Source organism: Phodopus roborovskii, unplaced genomic scaffold (genome assembly GCF_943737965.1).
Source record: "Phodopus roborovskii unplaced genomic scaffold, PHOROB, whole genome shotgun sequence".
Lineage (NCBI taxonomy): Eukaryota > Metazoa > Chordata > Mammalia > Rodentia > Cricetidae > Phodopus > Phodopus roborovskii.
This window is the reverse complement of record NW_026126639.1, coordinates 4,944,110-4,970,346: the sequence shown is the minus strand read 5'-3', so window position 1 is coordinate 4,970,346 and position 26,237 is coordinate 4,944,110. Positions and strand designations below refer to the sequence as shown.

At 47.7% G+C, this 26,237-nt stretch overlaps 1 protein-coding gene across 1 annotated transcript in view; it reads left to right on the top strand.

Annotated features, from left to right (window-relative positions):
• The window catches only part of Itpr2 (inositol 1,4,5-trisphosphate receptor type 2), a 356,230-nt gene that overhangs the window by 193,141 nt on the left and 136,852 nt on the right, over positions 1-26,237 (top strand). The window contains exons 36-37 of the mRNA XM_051173394.1: positions 893-1,035; positions 2,574-2,682. Of these exons, the coding sequence (XP_051029351.1) occupies positions 893-1,035; positions 2,574-2,682 (252 nt within the window). The remainder of the gene's footprint in view (positions 1-892; positions 1,036-2,573; positions 2,683-26,237) is intronic.

Here is a 26,237-nt window from a genome sequence, read left to right as displayed (position 1 = left end):
GTGTGACCAATCAGACCTATCAATAAATATAATTTGAAATAGTATTGAATGTCCCTAAACCCTGTGTGGTATGCAAATATCTTCGGATAACATATCGGTGAATGTTTCCATTGGACTAAATGCTTAGCTTTGGGTGACCAGGGACACACAGGAAATGATGTTTAGTGGTTGCCCATGTGTACCTCTGATCCACTCTTACACATGTATCCTCAGAAGTTTGGCAGTTACCTACCAATCCATTATCTCATGAATTAGTTTAGAAGTATGTATAAGGAGCCGGGCAGCAGTGACACACGCCTTTAATCCCAGCACTTGGGAGGCAGCCGCAGGCAGGAGGATCTCTGTGAGTTCGAAGCCAGCCTGATCTACAGAGCGAGTTCCAGGACAGGCTCCAAAGCAATGCAGAGAAACCCTGTCTTAACTGCCCCTGCCCCCCGAAAGTATGTATAAGGCTGGAGACATAACTGAGTTCTTAAGAGCATACACTCCTCCCCAAGAAAATGTGAGTTTGTGTCCCAGAGCCTATGTCAGGCCATTCACAACCTCCTGAGAGTCCAGCTTCAGGGCATATGGCACCCTCTGGCTTCTGTGGGTACCCACAGTCATGTATATTTACCCCTCCTTCATATGTACATAATTTAAAAAACATTTAAAACTCACACACACACACACACACACACACACACACGAGAGAGAGAGAGACAGACAGACAGACAGACACAGAGACTATGAGTGAATGAAACCAGATAGTGTTGACGTGTAATCTGCAAACGTTCGGTGTTGTGGGAAGCCAGGGTTCGTTCATCTTGCACGAAACTGCCACGTGTCCTCCCTGGGTAATGTGTGCCACATCTTAGAGGCGCTCACGTGTGTCCTCTGTGCCTTGTCTCAGGACGTCGTGGCATCGCTGGAACAGCAGTTCAGCCCCATGATGCAGGCCGAGTTCTCGGTGCTCGTCGACGTGCTCTACAGTCCGGAGCTGCTGTTCCCAGAGGGAAGCGATTCCAGGATAAGGTGTGGCGCCTTTATGTCAAAGTAAGTGGAGCCGTGCTGGTGGACGAGAGAGGGAGCCAGCAGCCCGCAACACCCACTTTCTGGTCCTCTCCAGAAAACTCCATGGACAGATGAGCCACAGAGTGGTGTCCCCTGCCTATGTGTCTCTTATTGGTTGATGGATGAAACACTGTTTGGCCTATAGCCAGTAGAGGCAGGAAGATAGGCGGGGCTAGGAGACGGGGAGAATTCTGGGAAATGTAGGCAGAGGGAGCCCACCAAAACAGTCACCACGTACACCGCAAAGAAGTCTGGACCCTTCTCCAGTAAGGCGTGGCTTAGGGAATAATAAAGAGCGCGAAAGCCCACCTCTCACAGCGAGGGCAGTTTCGGGGACAGTGTGCACACAGGCGGGCACTCCCACGTCAGATCCGCACTCAAGGCTCATTAGTCCAATGCTGCGGCCCCTCCTCACTTATTTATCATTTGCAGACGTGGCTGTCAGCCTCCCACCTCCACGGTCGGTTTGTCTACACTGTCCCTGGCCAGGCTTGTCTTCCTGTCCCCATCCATACTCCCCAACACCTTCGATCTCAAGTGCTGACTCTGTGGACGCCTTCTCTAACCAGCTTTAGGAAGTTCCTGCAATAGAATAAAACTTTTTTTCTACTTATTTAATTTTTTTTTGTCTAGTTTATTGGCTTTTGCCAGCACCCCTGTTTACATCTTAGCAGTTCTCGTCACGTCAGATGGCTGTGCTCAGCCTGTTGCGTGTGGGACTCTGTCCTGAAGCCCCAGAGATTGTTTGGTGAATGGCCACACTTAGAGGGGGTTGGGCTTGGAAATCCAACGCGATTTACTTTGTTCTACGCCACGCTGTCCCTTTAGGGAGATGTGTCTCACAGGGTCAGTGAAGGGTCAGCGTCTTAACAACCCAGTCTATGGGAACTGAGTTACATATCCTAATCATTCCCCTTGTTACTGAGTCTTGGGATGGTTCCACCCGCCGCGGTACTGAATGTCTTCTAGAACCCCACTGTGTGCATCAACACGGTAGGAGAAAGAGCCGCGTCCTCGTCTGAATTACCGCAGTGGTCAAGCTGTCGTGATGCTACACTTGCTCCTTCTAATCACAGCAACTGCTGACATCTACCAAGCGATGTCGTATCACACGTGGCTTACTGAGGGGATGGGGGAAAGCCCACTAAACTGTGCTATCACCTACATCCAGGATGTCATGATTAATGCGGTAACAATGAATAGAAAATGATAAATGGCACGATGGCATATCGCATGCTTTAAACCTTTTTATACTAGCAAAGTGGAGGGAAGGAGGACATTAGTGTTTCCCTGTTTCTCAGAGTACCATAGCCCCCGAAGAACTCGCTGAGCTGATCAGCACTGAGACACATAAATACCCCAGCAGGTCTACAAGCTGAGGCATAGTTTTGAGACCTTTGGCGTTACGTGCCTGATTTACTTTGTGCCCTCAACACCATTCCCCACTCCCACGTAGCATATTGTGTGTATTTTGATGACAAATTGGTGTCCCCTTTTAAGGTTTCACGGTTTGCTTTCAGGCTGATTAACCACACAAAGAAACTAATGGAGAAAGAAGAGAAACTGTGCGTTAAAATCCTGCAGACGTTACGGGAGATGCTGGAGAAGAAGGACTCCTTCGTGGAAGAGGTATTCCTCTAACTCTCAGCACCGAAAACAGGCTTGCTTGCTTGCTTGCTTTCCCCTTTTGCATTTGAAATATGGTAGAAGGTGTAAGTCTGGATTGCAATGGGCCGTTGTACAAGCACTTCTTGATAACCGGGTGTTACTCACGTTAGCCACGTTACTCAGTCTGAGGGACACTCAGACTGAATGTTCATCTTAGCCATAGCATTACAGTCTGTCCTGGATGTACATGTCATCGCCTTTGAGTTCCGACAGACTGTTTGGCTGAAAGACTTTTTGTGGTCCTGGGAATTGAACCCTGGTCCTCTGCGTGTGGTGCTCCAACACCAAGTTCCACACCCCAATCACCAAATGACCTTGTGAGATGATGAGGGATTGGGATGCAGTGTTTAGATTTCACTTAAGGTGCAACAGCTTGTGGAGAGTGTCTGTGCATGTTGGCACGTGTTTTTGAGTCAGAATTATGCTTATGTCATTTTTGATAGTATTGTGCCAAGTATTATAACACTATTGTTCTATATAAGGGGGATAGGTGGTCTTTGTTCTTAGCTGTATTAACAGGTGTATAGTTGATATTCAGAAACATATCAACTTATAGATTGTCAGTCGGTTATTAAAATTGACAGTTTCGGGGGTGCTCATTAAATGGCAGCCAGCAGTGTTCCAATACCCACAGTGAGAGGCTTAAATATTAAATATGAATCTTGGAAAGTTTTCCCCTTCTTTTTGAAGGGTAGCCATCTACTTTTATGCTAAGCATCAAATCAATTTTCTATGGAAGCGCCTTGGTGTATTTGTGGAGCATTTCCAAACCCTGCATCAGAGTGGCTGGTGACATGGCTCTGTTGCTACAGATCCTGCCACCCGGGTATCAGCACCTGAGTTCAGCTCCCAGAACCAATGTGAAAAGCTGGGCGTGGTGGCAATCATTTGTAATCCCAGAGCTGGGGAAGCATAGGGCTTCTCGGGATCCCTGGCCGGGCAACCTGGCCTCCTGGGTGAGTGAGTTCCAGATGGGCCGGTGGAGACCCTGCTCAAAACAGAAATGGCTGGAACCAGAGGTGTGACACCTACGCGTCCTGTTAGAATCAAGTGTTTGCTAACCAAAATGCCCTCTGCTTCGGTTCTACAGTTTACACTACATTTGGACAACAAGTAATTAAGATAAATGGGTCAGTGTAATTGTAACTGATGCCTTTTGACACGAGATTGAAGAAAACCTTACACATTGGAGGATAAGTTATTGGCCTTTTAAAATCTGCAGCCATTCGCCTGCTACCCTTAGTGTGGTGCTGCCCCTTAGCCGATTTCACGAATGCACTGGGTCCCCAAGCAGAGCAATTAGGTCAACATAGTTTTCCTGACAAGCCTTCCAGTGTGACACGACAGGTCAGTACCGAGCGCTCTCAAAGAGAGGAGGGGACATGGGGATGGTAGGTGAGAGCGTTTTAGTGTCTTCCAAGCTGCTGGCTCTGAAATTAATCATCTGTTCTCCCTATGCGCTCCCTCTCCATCGACTACTGCACCCTCCCTCCCTCCCTCCTTTCATCTAGAAAACCCCAGTAGTTTACACACGGGCAAACATGCACGCACATACTTATGCCTACAGTACACATTATAAAAACAAAGCAGTGCAGAGGCTGGAGAGATGGCCCAGTGGTTAGGAGCACCGACTACTCTCCAGACACACACACGGTCACAAACACACGTATAGGCAAAACAAACACGCAATCATGAGAGAGAGGGAAAGAGAGAGAGAGAGAGAGAGAGAGAGAGAGAGAGAGAGAGAGAGAGAGAGAGGGAGGGAGAGAGAGAGAGAGAGAGAGAGAGAGAGTCCCCTAGTTTGGCACTGTGATGAAGCACCAGAAACTGACGTAGAGACCATGGAGACCATGTCTGCTTTCTGCCTTGCTCTCTCTGGCTCATGCAGCTAGCTGTCGCTCTTACACATCCTGGTCTGCTTACCTGTTGATGGTATCTGCTACAGTGGGCAGACCCTTCCACTTTATTAGCAATCAAGAAAACGCCGCAGGGACCACAGGCCAGTCAGGTGGAGGGAATTCTTCACTGAGGGCCATTTTTCCCAGGTGTGTCAAGTGGATAGCCTGGACTAGCCAACACAGCACCCTGGCAAGTAGATAACCCTCTAAGAAAGTATTAAAGGTGTGTGTGTGCATGTGTGCGCGCATGCGTGTGCGCGCGTGTGTGCGCGTGTGTGCGTGCATGCGGGTGTGTATGTGTGTGTGCATGTATGTGCGTGTACATGTGTGCATGTGTGTATGTGCGTGTGTGCGTGTGTGTGCGCGTGCGTGTGCGTGTGCGAGGTAACATTGTCAGAGGGATTAGTGAGCACCTGAGTTCTTATTTACCCTGCGAATTCCCGCATCTCCTAAGAACAGAGTAAGACAGAAGTATGAGTATAGGACTCTTTGCTTTAAGCCAGCTTCTCACTGTTTGAAGCTGCTGACACACTGCCCTGGGAGTCATAGGGGACACTGTGGAAGATTCTAGCATCTCCAGACAGCACTGGCGGCCCCTTGTCCACATACCTGATGCTTAGTGATCCTTGCTTGTGGATGGCGGTGTGAAGAGTGTGTGTGTGAACTCCTGTTGGGGGCCATGCTGGTCAGAGCGATCACTCTGCCACTCACGAGGGCTTTGCACGAGAAACCTGGGTTTTCAGTGGTAGGGCAACGGGCGGGTGTTTCGTAATTGTCTGTTCACCGGCACCTCGGTGTCTAAAAACGGCCAAATTTACCAGCTTACAGATGTGGGGGTGAAAGGCTAACATCAGATCAAGGTAGGGTATATGCCATCTGGAGGCTGATGGCCATGTTCGTTTCCTAGTCCTGTGTGTCTCCTAGAGGCCCTCCGCATGCTTTGGCTCATGGGCCCCATCTTGGTCTTAGGGATTCTGTTGCTGTGGAGACTGACACCATGACCAACCACAGCAACTCTTCCAAAGGGAAGCATTTAATCGGGGCTGGCTGTGATTACAGTTCAGAGATTCGGCCCATTGTCATCAGAGGGAAGCATGGCAGTGTGCAGGCAGACACGGTCCTGGAGAAGGAGCAGAAGCAGGAAGAGAGAGAGAGACACCGGGCCTGGCTTGAGCTTTTGAAACTGCAAAGCCCACGCCCCGTGACACTCCTACTCCTGCAGGGACCTTGTCACTCAGACCCCTGCATGCCCTTCTTCTGTCTTCAAACCAATCTCCCTACGTACTCTGTCCTCTCTCTCAGTTTCCGCCTTCTCCACGAGACCCCCGTGTTCTTCTTGGAAGACCCATGATTACACTGCAACCACCTGAAAAAAATCTGCTATAACCCTTGTTCCATATACTTAATTATATATGTAATATATACCTAACTATATATGTAAAGGGCCATGTTTATAGGTTCTTTAACCAGAGAGATCACAAGACACAGGCATGTTTGTATGGGCTTGGCAATTATCTAGCCTGACTCACAATGTGCATGTGTGCACACACACACACGTGTGTAGCTGGGGAGGGGCGTTGCACACTTTTATTTTGTGTGTTGAAGGGTTTGTAGGTTAAAATCTGATCTGAACGGAGACTTACTTGAGATAGTCAAGGCCAGAAAGAGTCCAGCAGGATGAGAGGATGGGGTGGAGTTGAAGTAACTCTCCACAGTGTCAAGTCAGGAGACAAGATGCTTAGGTTTCTTCTCTCCTTTCTCCCCAGTGCAGGAAGATGGTAATGCTATCTGTGAAGCCAGGTGGAATATTAAAACAGCACATACAGGATGAAGAAAGGGGCTGATAGATAGTAAGCTTTTAATAAATGCTACTTACAATTGCCTTTTAAAAACCAGCATTGAGAAGCAAACTATGGGTAGCATGCCACTTCAGAATGTGCTGTAGTCTGCAATTTCGTGATCTGATTTCTCAGATATGCATAGAAATGAAACCTTATTCTTGATAAAAACTCATCTAAGTGTGGGAGCATCATGCATTTCTTCAGCAAGCTGCTGAAGAAACCCTTGATGATTTCAGTCCAAGTCGAATGGGGCAGGAGGAAGACAGAGCTGAGGGGTTTTGAAGATTGAATTTTTGTAGACGTTCAGTTATGCTCAGACTTCCCTCGGCTCCTCATGTCATGGGCTGAGTTGTTTTCAGCCAGAGCACTATATGTAACAGCTCTAAATGGTTCGATGTGTGAGGCCATTGTCCATCACCCCCTGGGGCAGTGTGGCATTGGACAAACAGCCTAACAACTAACAGATAGCTGTGATCTCTACAGAGGCCCAACTGGGACAGATGGCATTTACACATTGGACCTGGATAGCAGGCAGAAGCTTCTGGATTTGACAGCTTTCTATCTCAGAGTGATTTGGGGGGAAATTCTGTAAGAATTTATGTTTTGGGTCATTTTAAAGAGGCCCCCCCTTTAACTCTCAAATTTGCTGTTACTTGAGTTAATTAATAATAATTGATTGTTTTCTTTGTCAGGGAAAAAAATCCCATAACTAACCTTTCATTTTTGATTGTGACAAGCACCAAAAAGATGTCAGAATAATACTAAACATCTGAGCTCCTACCCCCAGATGCCATGCCTGGCAGTCCCCAACAAAACCCTCCCCGTGAATTTACAACTAACTCTGCTAGTAGGAATATATTTGCCAGGTGGTGGTGGCACACGCCTTTAATCCCAGCACTTGGGAGGCAGAGGCAGGTGGATCTCTGAGTTTGAGGCCAGCCTGGTCTGCAGAGTGAGTTCCAGGACAGCCAGCCAGGGCTCCAAAGGGAAACCTGCCCCCCCCCCAAAAAAAAGAGAAAGCACTTGCAATCAGTCACGTCTGTGCGTGTCCTCGGCCTGCTTTCTAGCAGCGGGAAGATAAAATACATTTCGGAAGAAATGCAGTGGTGCATGCCCATGACTTAAAAACGTTTTCCCTATTTTGCAAAGGTGAACAAATGCCAGGTTTAGTGCAGGTTTGGGTGCACTTCTGCTCTTAGTGTGTGAGCTTACGAGATGAATATAAAGCTGTTTTGCAAATGTTCTAGTATTTTTAACCACAACAGCAGTGACCCCGCAAACCTGAACACCTGCCATGCGTGAACGTGTGTGTAGAGATACACACGCGTGTGCACTGTGCTTGTGTGTTGTGTCTGCAAGTGTGAGAGCGCCCTGCCTTCTTTGGAGCTTGACTTTAGAAACAGAGCGGGCACTGTGCTCCACCTCAGGAGTTTGTGTTTTATTTTCTCATCTGAGCAAAACGACCGCCGAACGGGCTAAAAGCGCCGGCGACTTTTACAGATGTTTTCTTTTCCATCGCTGATCTTGCTGAGCGTGGCCCGATCGCTGTGCTCTTTACGGAAAAGACTCCAAGCTCTTCACACCTTGTCCCTGTTGCTCTCCCCCGTTTCAAAATCCAAGACAGCCACATCCTTCCTTGTCTCGAGTTTCCTTGACGTATATCCGAGTCGTTAGAGACTACAGCTGCATGGTCATAACAGACATCTTGTCTGGACTCACACCGACCACCGTCATCGTCTCTGGGAGGCTGCTGGGATGGTACCCAATTAGAGAAAACTGGGGTTCTCATCAACAGACCGAACTGGGTAACTTCAGAAAGCAAAGTCAAAGCTGGGAAAAAGTCAACTGAAGGGAAAGGACAATATAATAAACAATCAAATTAAGGTAGCGACGAATTATCTCGGTAATCATTTCCACCTAAGTCTGACATGAACGCTTTTCCAGAACATGCTGCGTGGCCCCTTCAGCTACAGTTTGTCCTTCTTTTAAATTAATTAGTTGATTTGATTCAGGGGCTCACTGTGCAGCCCTGGCTGTGCTGGAACTCCTCATGTAGACTAGGCCAGCCTTGAACTCACAGACACCTGCCTGCTTCGGCCTCTGCCTTCCAAGTGCTGGCATTAAAGGCGTGTGCCACTATGGACAGCTTTGCTCCGTTGTTTTATAATCACTGTAGCATTTATGGTGTCATGTTTGCTTGACTTTGGACCTTGTGGTAGGATTCCTTGAGGGTGATCCTTTTAGCGCGTGCGCTGCCATTTTAAAGAAACTAGGGACCTGTTGAAAATGGGCCAGACTTGACACGCTAGCCAGCCGAAGCCCTGCATCTCCCCTGCTGAGCTGCGGTCCCCGAAGTTCTGCCTCCCCCCCTCCACTCCCTACCTGTCTCCACCCACATGCCACACCCTGTTTGAGGGAAGACTACTGATCTTCACCGCTGAGGTTCCAGAGTTTATCGCTTGGCCGTACACACAGCCGTTGCTCAGGGAGGGCCTGGCCACCTATAGATGCCAGTCCTTGCTTGCTCTAGCTGAGAAGTGGATGCTTCAAGCATCACTTGAAACCCTGCTTTCCTTATCTCGGTGCCCCTTCAGCACAGAAGGCGGGGGTGGGAGGGAGGTGGGGGAGGGGGAGGGGGAGGGGAGGAAGCGGGGTCACCCAAAGCGGCCTTTGGGAGGGTGTCACACCCCGGGCACTGTGCCAGGAGCAGCGGGAAGGAGTGAGGGACTGGGGCAAAGGTAGGACCTGGGTCTGAGGAGCAGCAGCCAGGAGCAGGGCTTCCATCCCAGCACGCGTTCCCAGCCTTGGGGAGAGGCCTGGAGAGAATGTGCTAGAGACCCAGTTTGGAAGAGAGAGGGTTCAGCCTGGAGGCTTTGAGCCTAGAGAAAGCCCCCTACAAAATCAGGGTGCTCGGGGCTATAGGACAGAGACACTGAGTGAAGTCAGCTGCAGCCCCGACTGCTGACCCCACACACTGTGGGAACCCTAACAGCAGGGCATGGGGCGGTCGATCTGGTGTCGCCACTGTCCGGAGGAGGAACAGAGCATCTGCAGAGTGGCCCAGGCAGCCCATGTTTCCCAGCAGATTTACTCCGTTTCAGGTGCCAAGCGGACGGCACCAAAGCCTGGTTGTCGCCTTGTTCTCCAGCTGTTACCAATGTCCACATCTGGAGGGGCTGGTCGGCTAGGCCCCATGCTGTCGGAATCCACTCAGCTCTCTGCAGTAGCTTCCAGAGGTCAGGGAGTCCCAATCTTTGTTTTATGACGAAAACAAGAGGCAGGAAGGGAAGTGTGAATACAAACCCCGGTTCCTCTTGTCCCCTCTTCTGTGTTACAGTGTGGAGCCAGGAACTAAATAATGTGGGCCAAGCAAGCAGCGCTTTAAATTTGATTTCATTTTGTCAAGTTGGGGCTGCAGACTCTTCTGCCTGTGTTTTTATTAATTATCATAAGGTTTGGGTCAATCAAAGAGAGGCATAAGGAATGGCCGTTCTGGAAGGCTGGAACCGGCCCAAGATAAAGTGGTCAGCCTCCAAACCTACGAACGGCCAGTCTCCCCACAACACTGAGGTTGTAACCAGTCCATCAGTCTCAGCAGACACAGACTCTTTCCAGGCTTTTGTTCACAGCCAGGCACAGCTTGTCAGGAATTTTCATTCACACCATAATTCATTTAACCATGTAACAATTAAATAACAGGGAAGCGACGTGTCTGAGTTTACACGGCAAAGCGTGGTAAAGCTGGGGTGAGTCCCAGCCTGTGTGACTCCAGGGTCTACAGTCAGAGTGTAGCAAATACCTAAATGGGTCCATTATAATAAAAACTCGGGAGTCAGAGACTGAGATAAAGACATGATGAGCCCAAGGACAGCAGACAGTTGATTGGCTGGCCCTCTCATCAAGGTTTTCCCAAACCATCAGCCCCAGAAATTCCCCCTACCCCCTAGGAAACCCCTTCTTCTGTCTTCCTGTCCTCTCTAGCAGACCTCCTCAGTCATCCAAGAACTCTGTGGATGCCTAATACTTCTCAGCCAGTCGCTGACTCTGTACTGTGATTCAAGGTGGCTTTATTGCCACAGTGGAATGGTGATGTTGAAAGCATACCTAGCATGATTATAAGTTTGATTGTTGCAGTTGACTAACTTCTAACTTGTATTGCTTTATTTTCCTAAATAACTTTCAAGGACTAGAACTCTAAATTTTTAAATGAGCTGCATAGGAACAATACCTTAAACAAGAAATAGAACCATACAGTACAGCATAACAAAAAATAACCTATCCTAAATAAGAGCAGAAACATATATAACAAAAATAACCTTAATTTTGTGTCATTATACAAAAATCCTTACCAATGGGAAGCATTTGAATCTAGTAGTTGCTCTTTTAGTCTGAAAGTAGATTCAGTAATCTATCCTTTTAGCCTGTCATTCCTATCTCCTCCTCCCCTTTTCTTTTCAGATTGAGATCCCTGGAATCTAATTCCCGTTGCTCAGTTTCCTCCCTGACCATGACCAGTAACAGCGGGTGGCCAACAGCTCTAAATGATGACAAACATCTATCAAATGACTAAAGTCACCCCCCCACACACACCTCTTGTCAATGTGGGTGTTGTGGCCCGACTTCCTGTCGTCTGGGGGTGGCAGTGTCTTTAGGGGACCCTGAAAAAAAGATCAAGTTTTGGGAGAGCTAGCTGTTTTCTAGCCTTGGCGTAAGGGGAGGGTGCAAGGCTCATCTGAAGTCCCGACTGAAATAGTCCATGAGGCTGGACCGTCTTAGCTAACTGCTTTGAAGTTGTCCCGAGCTGTGTATAGGACAAAGCTGATCTTTGGGTGGTGTTTGTCATTCCGTTTACAGGTGAAGCCAATCTTTGTAAAACATGAGCGAAGGTTTCTTTTAGGCCTTGTATAATTTTAGTAAAACGACCCAGTCCTCTTTCCTGATCCTTCAACCGTGTCTCAGGCATTCAAAGCCGCTGTAAGATGCAGTACCAAAGTGTAACCATCACATATAGACTATTTTTTTTTTGTAAATCAGCATTTTCTCTCTCTTGGGAAATTTCAAAACCTCTGGCTCTATTTCCCTGTGCCATGATCCTAGCTTCCCCTCTCCATCACGTTTCCCGTTGTAACCGAGGGCCAGCTTCCAACACTGCTGTAGCTAACTATTTCCAGGCTTGTGGAGTAATTCTGTTTCTAGTGGCCCATGAATTTAACATCTGCTTCACGTACCATGAGTGAATACCGTATGAAGCAACTCCCTTAAATCTCTTCAAATCTAACATTTCTACAGCATCCCAGATAGTTTCTGCATAGCCTTGATGGTAACTGTCATCTGGTGGTCATTCTTGTATGGTAACTGCATAAATTAAGGTGGATTTTCTAATAACTTTGGGCTGTTCCTCTTCAGTTTCATAATTCAATGGTGTGGTAGGCTCTGCTCTAAATTCCTCTGTGTCTGAGTATTTTTATTCTTTTCATTAGTAAGCCTAAGACTTGTGTCTTACCAGTAATAAGTCTTTGTGAAGCTTGATACATATCAATCAATAGTCTTTCTAAGGCTTGTCTCTTATCAAATTATCATATCTGCACAGTTTTCAAACCACTTTTTAAGGATAAAATATGAATTACCAACTGATAATAACTATATGTCAATCCCAGCTAAGTTATTTGTTCCCTTATTAATTTTTTTTTCATCTACAAGCCATCCATAGTATCCCTAAATAGTTCCTAACTCCCTGCATTGTGGTGTTTCTGATTCTTAACATGGGAAAGATCCTCCCCCGCAACCCCCGCCGCATCTCTTTTTAAACCTAATTCCCCATTTAAAATCCCAAGTGTCCTAACAGATCTGATGATGCTGACAGCATAGGCAGAAAAGTGTGTGGATAAGGAGCGACGAGACCGCGTCTGTCTGTGTCTCAGGCAGGGCAGGCGCTGTGGGGGCCACTGTCGCGTACGCTTACGTGTTGTGTGGGGTGGGGTGAGCTGTCTGGAGAGCTAAAGTAAGGAGATGGGGAGTCAGGGGGAGAAGTCCGCACAGCTGAGAGGCAGCACAGGACAGCACAGGACAGAACTGTCCTGCCCACTGCTGCAGAGAAAGGCAAGATGCGGCGTGGGAGAAACACCAAGCTGACTGCCCTGTGATTCAAGGTGGCTTTATTGCCACGGAGGAATGGCTTTATGAACAATTCTCCTGCATCGTTACATTCCGTGCCCCAGTGTGTCAGGCCACAGAGCTGTGGGGGCGGTGCACGAAGCTACAGAGGAAGAGTGATTGGGCAGTATAGAAGAAACAAATTTCATTTGTGTTTAATGGTTCTTGAACGTCCACCACGCCCTGTTTCCTTCGGCATCCGAATTGGCGTCGGCATCGGCAACAGTTTGTTTCCTGATCGTTCAGTCTGGTGCCTGAGACTCTCAAGACTTTCTGGGTGCTTCCTCCCTTAAGCAAAAATGGCACCAACACTTTGCGCGTTTGCAGGTTGCCCGCTGGAGTTGTGAGACTTGATCCTTTCACAGTCCTTCTTAGCGTTGGCTTGAGTTGTTAATTACACTTGAAAGTGCGGTCTCCACTGCTTACAGAAGCATAGAGAGGTGTCGTAGGAGCACAGCATGGGGCTTGGCATGAGGAGCCCAGCATACCATGTATGTATCTCATGAGGCCCAGGGACTGATTTGGATTGGAGAGGGCACTTGGGCTGGGGGTACCAACACCAAGGTGTTTTTCTTTAGAGATCTCTACCCAGAGCCTACTTCACACTCTCTTGCCCTGACAGGGTGTAGCCATTAGGCTCCGTTAGTACCTTAGGAAGCCATGTCCTCCTACTTCGCCACTGCAGGATTGATTTTAACCATCCACCATCGGGATGATGTCATCTATTACCAGGGTGTATGTAGCCGTTGATTCCTGAAGACACTGGCTGTGACCTGTGGAGAGTTGGTTGTCTTGCAGGAAGATCCAGACAAGACTTCCACCTCTTAGGCTCATTGTCCTGATTCTGGAAAGACGGTTCTGACACAGGTTCCAGGTTGCTTTTCCCTGTCGGTGGGCGAGCAAAGCTCAACCCCCCTGGGCAGCCATATTTCCCCAATTCTCTGCACCCCTCTCTCAAGCTGCTCTTCTCTCCCTCTGTAACCTGTGCCTTTTCCCTTTCCCCGAGAGGGGCCTCTTCCAAGGCCAGCCCTTCATTGAACAGGCACTTTTCTCTCTCATCCTGTGCCCGGGGCTGCCCGTGCACGAGGTTTCCCACAGTTGCCCCAAGACGGACTCCTCTCCTAGTTTCGAAATTCTTCACAACTTGATTATTTGCGGCGAAGGCCTTGTACTGCACCATCCTGACATCTGTCAACATCTGTCACATCCCTCCACCCATCCCAGACGATCCTCATGCTTATGTAGCGCCACAGGCCTGGGATCCAGCAGCAACAGGAATTTCCATCGCCACCTGCCATCCATACCCTTCGCTTTTAGCCGTGCCCGTGCTAGCCTTCCTGGGACCTAATCAGGATCTCAGGTCCCGGCAACTTCCCACGGCCTTGGCCGCAGAGTTAATGGCCACAGGCTCCACTGCCGAGCATCTGAGGCAGGAGACTCCCCGTCATCGTTCCTAAGGAAATCATGTGGACGGGAGGGAGGGCTTCTCCTTAGGAGTGGAGAATTGTTGACAGAACGTGAGGGAAGAGATGTGAGATGGGCTACAAGAACAAAAGAACACCCGGACAACTTGGGCAGATGGGCCCTTGCAGATTGCATTAGTTGCCTGGGCTTTCTGCTCACTCCCCACCTAGACCTGCACGCCACCTCCCTCCCTGAATGAACAGAAATTTGAAAGTCCTCTTTTAAGATAGCATCTGCTTCCTTGCACACGTGGGCACTGCGTGATCCCTCAGAGTGAAATGGCGGAGAGATCTGAAGGCTGAGAACATATGGCCGCCAGTGTGTTCTTCTCAGAGTCTATGCCTCCACACGAGACATCATCTGCTGGGCATTCTCGTCTTGGATCGTAAGCTGCTGTTTGCCAATTGTTTTCATAAATACTAATCTCCGGGATCTCAACTGACATACAAGTTGTTCTTTTGGATACTTTTCTTATTTTCATGCACTATCTTTAAACAATTGTGCCAAATTACAATGAAAAAGGATTTTTTAAAATAAAAAAAATATTCCTATTTTTAAAATGGGGACTATGGGATGTCTAAAGGGAAAAAATGTGACTATTTTCTTTACATTGGGATTTTCCTTCTTTTTAACCAAATGCATTGGCTATAGAATAATGCTCTCGTGTTTGTTTGTGGAAGTGGGAAATTCCCTTCAGTCTTTGCAAATACCTTGGGAAGGCATTGTGACCTTGATTGATGCAATTGTCCTGTCTTCCTCTAAAAGGTTAAATGAGTCCATCTTAGTCCGGAACTATGAACTGTAGAATTAGATCATGATTTTGGACCATGAGTAGTTCAGATGCTGTGTGTAGAGGTTTGATATCGGAACACAAGTCTGTGTGTTTGAATCAGCATTCTCCAGCAGGGGGTGCTGGTGAGCGAGGTGGCGCCTCATTGATGACTTTGATGACAGAAGTTCAAGGCAGAGGAGCTTTGCGATTTTACAGTCTGGCCCCTTCTCTTGTCTGCGCCACACCTGTGGCTGCGGACACCATGTGCCACCACGCCCTCTGGTCCCCTCCCTCTCGAGTTACTTCTTGTTAGGTCATAGCAGTAAGAAAAGTAACTAATGTACACATTTGATTAATATGGAAGTTCCAACTGAAAGGATAACTCAGTAAGCCCCCAATGTGATTAACACGCCCTCTGCCAGAGGTGTGATTTTACAGTGGTTGACGTGTGGCTCCTCACTCTCTCCGAAGATTTTCATCCACATGCTACTGCTGTGTTTTGGTTCATTTTTACTGTGTGTGGCACTCACACAGTAACTGTGTGTGTGTGTGTGTGTGTGTGTGTGTGTGTGTGTGTGTATGTTTTCTGCAGCATGTAACACTGGTTTGTTTTTCACGTTGCCCGGGATTTTGGTGGACAGGCTATGTCGAGGCACACTAGGAGAATCCATCCGGGGAGTGTTGTCATTAGTCTCAAGCACCCAGACGCAGAAGCAGACTTGTCTGGTTATTAAGTAGCTGTCTTTTATCTCACTCCTTGCTGCGTCCAGGAGAGAAATAACTTACTGTAACTGATCTAATTAGCTGAATACACTTTGCATTCACCAGCAACCCAACCCTAAGAATGCTGACTGCGGGTATTAAATATGGCTCTGACTTGAGTATTGAAAGTGCTTGACCCCAGACTTGGCCCTGGCTTTTGTCTGTCCTCGGCTCTTCTCCAACTGCACCAACAGAACTCCGACTACGACAATAAAAATAGTTCATGACAGAAACTAGCCCCACCCCCAGCTTATTGCTATGGTCACAGGTATTAATGCATGGGACATGCTGCAGAGAAGCTGTGGAAAGACAGGGGTATAAAGTAGAACCGCGAGTATGCAGCTGATGGGCGTGGTAAATCCAAGTGGCTCCTGCACCTAAGGGCGTCAAGGACACGTATAGCCCCAGCGATGTGGGAGCTTCTGCAGAGAGCAATGGTCCATGTGAGGCACGAAGGAAATCTGGTTCAATATGACTTGGTAGCTGTGTTGGTTCAAACTTCTAGAGTCTCGCACAGTGTATTCAGTCATATTTAAGCACAGCCAACTTTTGTTAAAATGTTTCCTGATGTTGATTAACTCAATCCTGTAAGTACAGCAAACTTAAAACATGTTACATTGAAGCTCTTTACAAAGTATGTGTGGTCTCTTTCCTAAAGATGGTTCTATTGACTGAGAAACAATGCTGGAGGGTCCAGGGAGCATAAAGTCTCAGGGGGTCAGGTGTGGCCTGGCCCTTCTGATAACACAGGGGTTCCTAAGCTGCTGTGAAGAGCGTGCGACCTCTCCCGTAAGCATAGGCTCTACTGACTGACAAACAGTGCTCAAGCAAAGGTCTAAGGAGGAAGAGTCTGGGATAAGCATAGCAATCTCAGGGATGTGGGTGTGGTCCTGCCCTACAGATAGCACACACCACCGGGCTGTTAACCGCATCCACTCCCAGCTTTAGAAGGATGGAAATCAGGCATGCATCTCTGCGATGGAGGAGACAACCCTGCCTGTTTAACTCTCCTGGTTCCCTAGTGTTCACCTATGGGCACGAGGACCTTTTACCCTCCACAAAGGGAAAGTCAAGAGATGGCATGTTGCAGGATTGATGGGGAAGATAGTCTTGCATGGACATGGCCACCAGCAGGCTTTTACTGTAGATAATGCTAACAATCATGCTCCCAAATAGGGGCACGGCCCAAGAGTGTGGCTCACACAATCTTAAGTGTTCTGTGGCCTCTGGGTCTTCCTGAGCACTTCAGATGCACAAGTTTCCAGGGAGTCAGGGAGAGGTTAGTTGGTTCTCATGTGAGTGAGAAAACATCTGTTCACTGCATACATACAGCTATTATGAAGGAGCTTTTCACTTCGTGTTGGTCTACACAGCCCAATAACGACATTCAGAGTAAATTTAGACAATGAAGGTTTTGCTTTGTGGCAGAGTGAATACCTGCCATGCACCAGGCCCCAGATCTAGTCCCCAAGTGTCACTCTACATTGGGGCGTGGCTGAGGACAGTGTCAGGAGCGGAGATAATGGGTCTCTGGGGAATCTCCTGTGCCTTCTTGTGCTCCTAGATTTCCACCTTGTCGTCTGTCCTTGATGCATACAACTGGGCCCAGGCCTCAAATGCAGTTCTGTGACCCCCAAAGGGAATGCTGGCACATCTGTTTCTGCTTACATGCATTTGTTAGTGTGTGGGTTTGGCAAGCACATTTCTGTCCCCTTCTCCTGGGACTTGAATCACAGGGGAAGTAGGAGATAATTCCAGTAGATGACAAGACATTGCTGACACATTTATGTGGAGCCAAGGGGTTGACAAGCATTGCCCCAGACTCAAAAGGACAGCATCCTGCAGCATGCCAGAGGAAAGCCCAGAATCCTCCCGTCCCTGTGAGGAGGGCCGTTCTGTTCTCCCAAAAGGAGTGAGAGATTGCGATTGCACTTATGTAGGACAGTCCGGCACCTGCACCCATGAGGGGAGCAGTAAGGCTCCTCCCCAGGGTTAGGGTCCCCAGTTTGTCCCTCTGATCGAGTCCATGCTGAGGTCACTGTCCTCAGAGAAGTGCTGTGTGTCCTGGTTTTGTAGGACACCATCAGTCCTAGCTGCTTTCTTCATAGATATATCTACCGCTAAGCTCCACGTGGTTTCCCGGCCGCGCGTACTGAGTCTGCTTGTTTCTCTCGAGACCGAGGCGCCCCGTGACAGACTGACTCAAACTTTCTCCGAAATGAGTACTTGAAGCTGTTTGTCCCAGGAAGTCCAGGCACGTACCTGAATGGAAAGTGACCTCATTTCTCCTCCCCTGCACGCCGGAGGTCGAGCTATTCCAGAATCTCATTGCTCAGTGGTACCTGGCTTGATAATAGTTTCAGAACTTGACACCTGCGGGCACTGCGCCTCCAACCGAATCCTAAGGCTGTCTGCAGAGCAGGCTGAGGCGGAGAGCAAGGACCCAGAGTGGGTTCACCACTGCATTGGGCAACACAGGACTCCAGCCTGGTCCAGGAATGTCAGGTTCCAGCAGCACTGTTAACTGCGTTGGCCTCAGTTAGAAGCTAGGTCCTAGAACTGGGGTCACACTCATCTAAGAGGTGGGTGAAAATTGTGTCGCATGAATGGCCTGGGACTTAATAGAGAAGGGACATTTAAAAGACTTGTGTTTATTGCCGTATGTACATAGATGTTTTGCCTGTATGTGTGTATGTGCACCACATACATGCAGTGTCTGCAGAGGCCCATCACATCCTGGGAAATGGAGTTACAGAGGGTCCTGAGCCATCATGTGGGTGTGAGGATTGATGCCCAGGACCTCTGCAAGAGCAGCAGCCCGTGCTCTTAACCCCTGAGCCATCTCTCCAGGCCCATGAAAAGGGCCATTTAAGAAGTAATCCAAGAAAAACAACCCAAAAGATCAGTAACGTTGCCTGGTGTGGAGTACACAGGGGCATTTCTGCACTTTGTTCAGGGTATAGTACCTTGTGTGGCATCTCCGTGTGCACTGCGAGGCTGTTTCTGTAGTCTCGGGATGTAAGTGTACAGACTGTGTTCCAGCTGCTTTCTGGAAGGTCTGATAGTCAAAGCTGTGGGAGTAAAATTCGTCTTGCAGGCAGTGAACTTGAACTTACTGGGCTGAGGTATTTGGTGAGAACCTGGCTCCACAAGGCTTGCCCTGCTGGGATGATTTTGATGACAGACACCCAAGTCAGAGCGGTCAGTAGACGAGGATGGTAGCTGCACAGGTCGGTGCTTCTGAGATGTGTGTGAGTCTGGTTTCTGGTGGAGGATGACTTTGTATGCCTGTCACAAAACCCAAGCTAAAAGGTATTAAATGGGAGATTTAGAATGAAGGGCACGGAGCCCTGGGCTTTGGAAACTCTTGGTGCTGCAGAGGTCACAGAGGTCACAGGGACGTGAGACCATTGCTTCCTTGCCGGCCCCTGTCTTCTTGGCTCACCTACTGGTAGCAATGCTTACACTGAGCTCTTTTAAAAATTACTTATTATTATAGCAGTGGTTCTCAGCCTTCCTAACGCTGTGACCCTTTAATACAGCCTCTCATGCTGTGCTGACCCCAACCATGAAGCGATTCCATTGCTAGTTCATGACTCTGAGTTTGCTACTGTTATGAATGATAATATAAATATGTGACACGCAGGACAGCTGATGTGCAACCCCTGTGTAATGGTCGTTTGACGCCCAGGTCCAGAGCCACTGCGGCAGAGGACAGCTATGTGAAAGTTGGGATGTGGAGATTAAACTCAGTTACCAGCCCTGGAATCATTTTTTTTTTTTTTTTTAAAGCACAGATTATTTCTACAAAACAATAGCTTTATTTTTGATATTCTCTTGCATGCATATAACACATTTCGGGGTTTTTTTTTTTGTCTTTTTAACATGTATTTATTTATTTGCTTATTTTGCATCTCGACTGCAGTCCCCTCCCTCCTCTCCGCTCAGACCCCCTCCCCCTCCGCCACCCAACCCCCATCTCCTCCTCTGTCTGTTCAGAAAAGGGCAGGCCTCACCTCCCATGTCATATCAAGTTACTGCAAGACTAAGCACCCCACCTTGTGTTAAGGCTGGCCAAGGTGACCCAGTATGAGGATATAACACATTTCCTGGTTCCACATGCCTGGTTCCACATGGCTGCCTGGACCCCCTCCTCAGATGCTAAAGAGCAGACTATAGAGCTGGGCTGCAATATCATAGCCTGCCAATAGGTGTCATTGTTCCATAGATGATGTTCGGGGTAGCTAAGTAGAGACCTCTAAGTTATGTAAATGTTTTTTATTTCCTCTCATTTACATTTTGAATTCTAACTGTGTAATCATAAACATTCAATCCAGATGAGATCGACGCTGTCTTTACCTAAATCTAGTTACACCAATGTAGTCACATTTTATTCAGAGTTCTAGTCACTGACGTTATTGCATCACTGCTTAATTTTAGCTATTGTAACATTAAATTACCTCCTTTGGTGTGGTTTTGGTATTTAGTGGAGGCATAGGTATGTCTGGGAGTGGTTTTGTGGATACTCCCTGTTTCCCCTCCACATTTACACCATCACAGATTCTGTTTTGGAAAGCAATAGGCATAGATTTGCCTCACACCCAGGGCAGGATCATTGTGTGCCGATAGATTTGTTTTAAATATTTGAGTAAATGAAACAGTAGGAGTTCATTTGGCATTCAGTGTTTTTACACTAGGGACCCGCATTAGTAATGAAATGCCAGAGAAGGCAACGGGGTGGGGGTGGGGAGTGGGGGGGTGGGGAGTGGGGGGGTGGGGAGTGGGGGGTGGGGAGTGGGGGTGGGGAGTGGGGGTGGGGAGTGGGGGTGGGGAGTGGGGGGTGGGGAGTGGGGTTGGGGAGTGGGGGGGTGGGGAGTGGGGGTGGGGAGTGGGGGTGGGGAGTGGGGGTGGGGGTGGGGGGGAAGGTGGTGAGGGTTAGGGAGTTGGGGTAGGTGTGTGGACACATATTTCACATACATGAACGCTTGCTCAGGCTTAACAAACCTAATACCATTACTTGAAGACTAGATATACTTAGCAAATCATGATGGCTCATGTTCTCTCTGAGCCCTGGGAATGAAATCATGCATAGCTGATGTTTGGAATTAGTTGTTCCCTGGGACTCACGTTGGGAGAAGCATTCGTGATTGACAGTTGTTTATACCTGATGCAGCATTTTAAATAAATTATCCCCACATAGCCCAATTTAAAGGTTTGTTTGAAAGGCCAGGGGGAGTGTTGCATAGTGTACATTTGACCCCTGCTTTCTCCGTGGCTTGTGACCTCTGTCCTGACATGATCTGTGTGCCGTGTGATCGGTTTTACTGAACTCTTCCTACCGGTAGGCAGGGAATAGTGCCTGCTTTGTTTGCTGCCATAGAAGTCCCCAAACATGTGACTGCACGTGAGGACCTGGCAGATTAGAGCTGCAGGGTGTGGCTGGAGGAGACAGGGTCGGCTGAGCCACTGATGCTGCGGCTCTGCCAACAACAGCAGGTGGTTATGTAAGGCGTGCGTGCGTGCAGTGTCTGGCACCGGGTTCACCGGAGACATGTCACGTGTGAGCGATGCTGGGGACCACCTGTGAGTCTGCGTGAGATGAGCTTTTGCTGCTCTCTGTACTAGGAAGTAGCCGCTGACCGGCTGCACATAAACCCCTGAAAGAACAGTTGCTGTCTGGCTGTCTTTTATCTGTCTGTTTATCCATCTGTATCCTAATATGTTTCTGAAGAGCAAAAATTAAGCATTATGTAACGTGGATAAGTAATGTAGTGGAAGGAAGCTACCTAGTTCTCATCAGTAGAGGAACTTACCCCACATCACTTAAAAATGATTTTTTTACACTGACTCAGCAATTATTTAAAATAAAATACATAGTATTTGGGCGTTTTTTTGGGAATTTGTGTAGACAGCTGCCAGCATTTTTCCCAATGCCATAATCTATGGAGGACAGTAAGGAAGTTTGCAATTGAAATTAGTAAGAAAGAATTTTAAATTGTGAGTTCAAGCAGACTTTTAATTTTTTTTTCGGACTTTTAATTTTTGAGATTTTTTTTACTTTAATTTTATTTATGCATGTATGTCTGTGTATGCAGGTCCCCGCAAAGGCCAGAAGAGGGCGTGAGAACCCTTAAAAGCAGCAGTGGGTCGTGACCCCTTTGGGGGCCACATGTTCCTTTCACACCGGTCACTTAAGGCCATTAGAAAACACAGATATTGACATTGTGATTTATAACAGCAGCAAAATCACAGTTACGCAGCAATGAAGAAATTTTATGGTTGGGGTCACCACAGCATGAGAAACCATATTAAAGGGTCCCAGCACAAGGAAGGTTGAGGAAGGTTGGGAACCCTGCTCTAGAGCCTTTCTCGACTACACAGCCACCTCTCAGCCCCTCAAATAGCCTTTCAGGGTTGAGCAGATTTTACCTCCTCGGTGAGCTTATGGAATTGGAACCTGTCAGAAATTAACCCTTTGTATGTGGCTGAGTCTCTAGACTGCATCTCCCGGAAGGAGATCTGGGTGGTGCCTGAAGGCATTGGTCAGTGTTGGGGGACTAAAACCTGGCAAAGAGGGTGAGGGCTCCTTCATCTGACCCAGGCCTTAAGGAGAACCAGAAGATAGCCGAACTTGAGCTTGGCTTCCCTGACTGCCTCTGGCTTCCTGCTTGGGGGGCTTCGGCGGCCAGTCCCACGCTTATGTCTGTGAGTAGAAGTCAACGGCCATAAACCGAGGTGCCCAGAGTCCTCTGTTCTGTTACATCAACGGGGATATGCTGTGCAGGTCTGTGATTTTGGGCAGATTCCTCTTAAACGATAGCAAAACCAATGTTGTCTTATTTTTCCCTCTTGCAAAGGTCTTTTGCTTTTCTCTTCTGACCTCGCCATTTGTGGATTTTGTGTGATGTTTTCTAACACACTCAGGTCTGGATCTTCTTCATCAGCTCTTTAGTAGCTGATCTCACCCGTGTGGAACACTTGACACACACACACACACACACACACACACACACACACACACACACGTGTAACTTACTCTCCCTGTCACTGGAATGCATGTTTGTGGGAGGCATGGTTAGTCCATTGAATCAAAGGGAAGCTGGGGCGGGGTCACTCTGCTAAGAGATGACAGGATGTGTAGGTTTTCCCGCCAGCCTGGTTCCAGTACTGTGCCAGCCCCAAATAACACACAGAGATGCTGTGTTAGATATAAAGCTGTTGGCCTGTTACTAGCGTTTCTTATTGGCTTCCTCTGTCTTAAATATTAACCCATTTCTATTAATCTAAATGTTTCCACATGGTCTTATCTTACCGGAGAGAGGGGCCTGAGCTCTGCTCTCTCTGTCCTCCATGTTGAATCTCCTCCCTATTTCTTCCTCTCTCTTCCTCGCCTCCTAAGTCCCGCCTCTCTTGCTTTCCTATTGGCCAGCGGTGCTTTATTCATTAACCAGTATGAGAAGCATATTTACAGAATGACATCTCCCATCACATGTGGGCTGCAAATAGACCCTGTTTCACAGGCTGTGTGAACAGTCCCCCTCCCCCCACCCCATGATTGCATTTTAGGGCAATGCTAATTACTTACACTTAGGATGTAGGTCCCAGAAGGTCTGCTTTTGGTTTAATTTATTTGTTAAATTTGTGTGTGTGTGCACGCGCGTGCGTGTGCATGTGTGGGGACATGTGGAGGCTGGAGATTGATATCAGAGGGCATCCTCAGGGACTCTTTACCTTGCTCCTGAAGCAGGGTGTGGCAGGGAGAGCCAGAGCCCTCCACACGGGGCTGCCCTCCTGGCTTGCTCTGCGCTGCTCCCCATCTGTCTTCTGAGGTGGCAATTGCAGCACATCTGTCACACTTCCTGTTATTTCCACCCTCAGGTTTGTAGGGAAAGCATTTTATCTGCTGTGCCTGGCTAACTCCAGGGGTGCTCTGTAAATAACTCCCTGGGTGGCTCTGATGTGACGCTCACGTCAGCTTCCTGTCTCAGCTTCCTGTCTGATGTTCTCTAATATTCAGAGACAGCACCGCCACACCTTCATTTATGCTGTACATCTGAAGTGCGCGGACACGGTTGACCCTCGTATCTGTGACTTTTACAGACTGGAGACAATTAGAAGGACGATTGCATGTGTCCCGAATAGTTCTTTTTTTCTTATTTTTATTCCACGAAGAGTGTAGTGTCGGGCGGGGAGATGGCTCCGTGCTCCAGATCACATTCTGCTCTTGCAGAGGACCTGAGTTCAGTTTCCAACACCCACACGAAGGCCCACGACTGCCTGTAACTCTGCTTCCAGGGGATCTGACACCTCCTCTGACTTCTTGCATCTTCCTACATGCACACAGTGTACATACATAGATACACTCAGGCACACACATATACACATAAAATAAAATAGATATTCAAAGGGAATTTTGTCTGATGTGATTTTGTGGTACAAGCCACAGTGTTAACCCAGAGACAATTTCAAGTTTCAAGGATTGTATGTGCAGGTTATATGCAAAGACCATACTGTTTGGCCTGTGGCACCCAGTGATGGTGTGTGTGTGTGTGTGTGTGTGTGTGTGTGTGTGTGTGTGTGTGTTTGAGTGTGCATGCATATGCACGTGCGCTCGGGCCATTCATCCCGTATACTTAACCAAACTCTGCATAGTTTATTGTTTGTAGTTTCTTGACAAAAGTTATCTTGTTAGGACAGTCACTGAGTATTCTACAGCTAACGCAGGGGTGCTATTCTTTAACACTGAGAGGACAGAGTGGGAAATGGCTTGTGCTATAAAAAGGCTAGCTAGCCTCCAGGTCTGAAATCGAGACTCAGTATAACTGTGTTAATGAGTGGATTCAGAGTTGGCCTTAATAAGTAGCTGATGGAAGGGTAGCTCGTTATCCTCGGCCTGTGTGGTTTTGCCCTTACATCTTTACACAGCAATAAAGGAGCTGGCTGCTCTGCCTCCTGCAACTGAGTCTGCTTCTTGTTTATTTCTTTTCCTGGCTTTGTTTAAATGATAATATATACCACGGCTGGATGGGGCCTGGGCTCTCAGCCTCTTTCATGTATTCACCCCCCCACACACACACACATTTTGTTTGCGATGATCATCGTGTTTTATGTTTCCATATTTATTCTAAAGGGGAGGGGGACTTTGGAAAAGCAATATTAAGTCTGTGCTTCAGGACCCCTCAGCACCATGGCTGAGGCCTTGTAAGTGTTGTAGAGGGCTCTGAGGACAAGGAATGAATGTGCACTTTTTTCTAAGAATATGTGTTATGAGTGGTTTTCCCACCAGCCTGGTTCCACAGCCACGCCAGCCCCAGATAACACACAGAGACGCTGTATTAGATATAATGCTGTTGGCCAGTTACTGGCATTACTTATTGGCTAGCTCTGTCTTAAATATTAACCCATTTCTATTAATCTAAGTATTTTCATGTGGTCTCATCTTACTGGAGAGAGGGGCTGGCATTCTGCTCACTCGGTCCTCCATCTTAAATCTCCTCCCTACTACTTCCTGTATCCTCCTTGTCTCCTAGTCCCACCTATCTTGCTTTCCTATTGGTCAACAGTGCTTTATTCACTAACCAATAAGAGAAACATATTTACAGAATGACATCTCCCATCAAGAATGGTCACAATGGTGCACTTGTCTGTCACACAACAGCCCAAGATATGGCTGGTAGCTGCTAAGGTTTATATTTTTTAAATTTAAAATTTAATAATTATATCACAAAGTAAGATCAATACTTGCATATCATTATTATTATTGTTGTTGTTGTTTTAACCTACTTATGGAAATCTTCTTATGACTTGTACACAAACAGTGGTAGAGGGTTTCACGGACTGCTTGGTTAGTACTGCTCATATGGCTGTGGATGCTGCTAGGTCATCTGTGAACAACATACTAGCTACCATTGCTTTCCTCTAGCAGCTATCAAACTAGCTGCCAGTAGCTCCTGAGCCTGGGTGGGGCCTCGGTAGCCCCTCCCCCTCCCACAATAGGACCGTCAAGTGTCCTTATCATGTGTTGTGGTGACTTGTGAATGCAAGACCATGTCAGCCAGAAGACAGCCCTCCGCAGAACCTCTCCCATCCTCTGGCTCAGACATTCTTTCCAAGTCTAGTGTCGCCTGGGCCTTGGGTCCTAGCATCCACCTGGAAATCTTCTTATGACTTGTTCACAAACAATGGTGGAGGGCTTCATGGGTTGTTGACACTGGGGTGAGTCAACTCTTCTTTGCAAATGAACTAAATATTTGTCAGCATTGCATAAATGTTGGAGATGCCCAAATTGTCTGCTGAATGACCGTGATGAGGGGCAAATGGAATGAGCCTTAGGGAAATTACTCGGGTGGGGTTTATTTGTATGCTTCTGTCCATAGAAAGGAAGCCGCTAGGGTAAAATCCAATTCTTTCTGGCATTTTCCAAGACCCCATAGCTGTGTTAACAGGACATCCCATCCAAAAAGACCGCGGCCAGCTTCTCCAGAGAGGGATGTATGCTCTTCCTCTGTGAACTGATTCTCTTTGGTTCTAGAGTCCTTCCACATTTTTCAAAGTTACAGCAGCTCCTTACCTCTTTGTCTTTTAAATCTCAGCACCTTATTGAGTTTTCCTACTGTTTTTATTGTC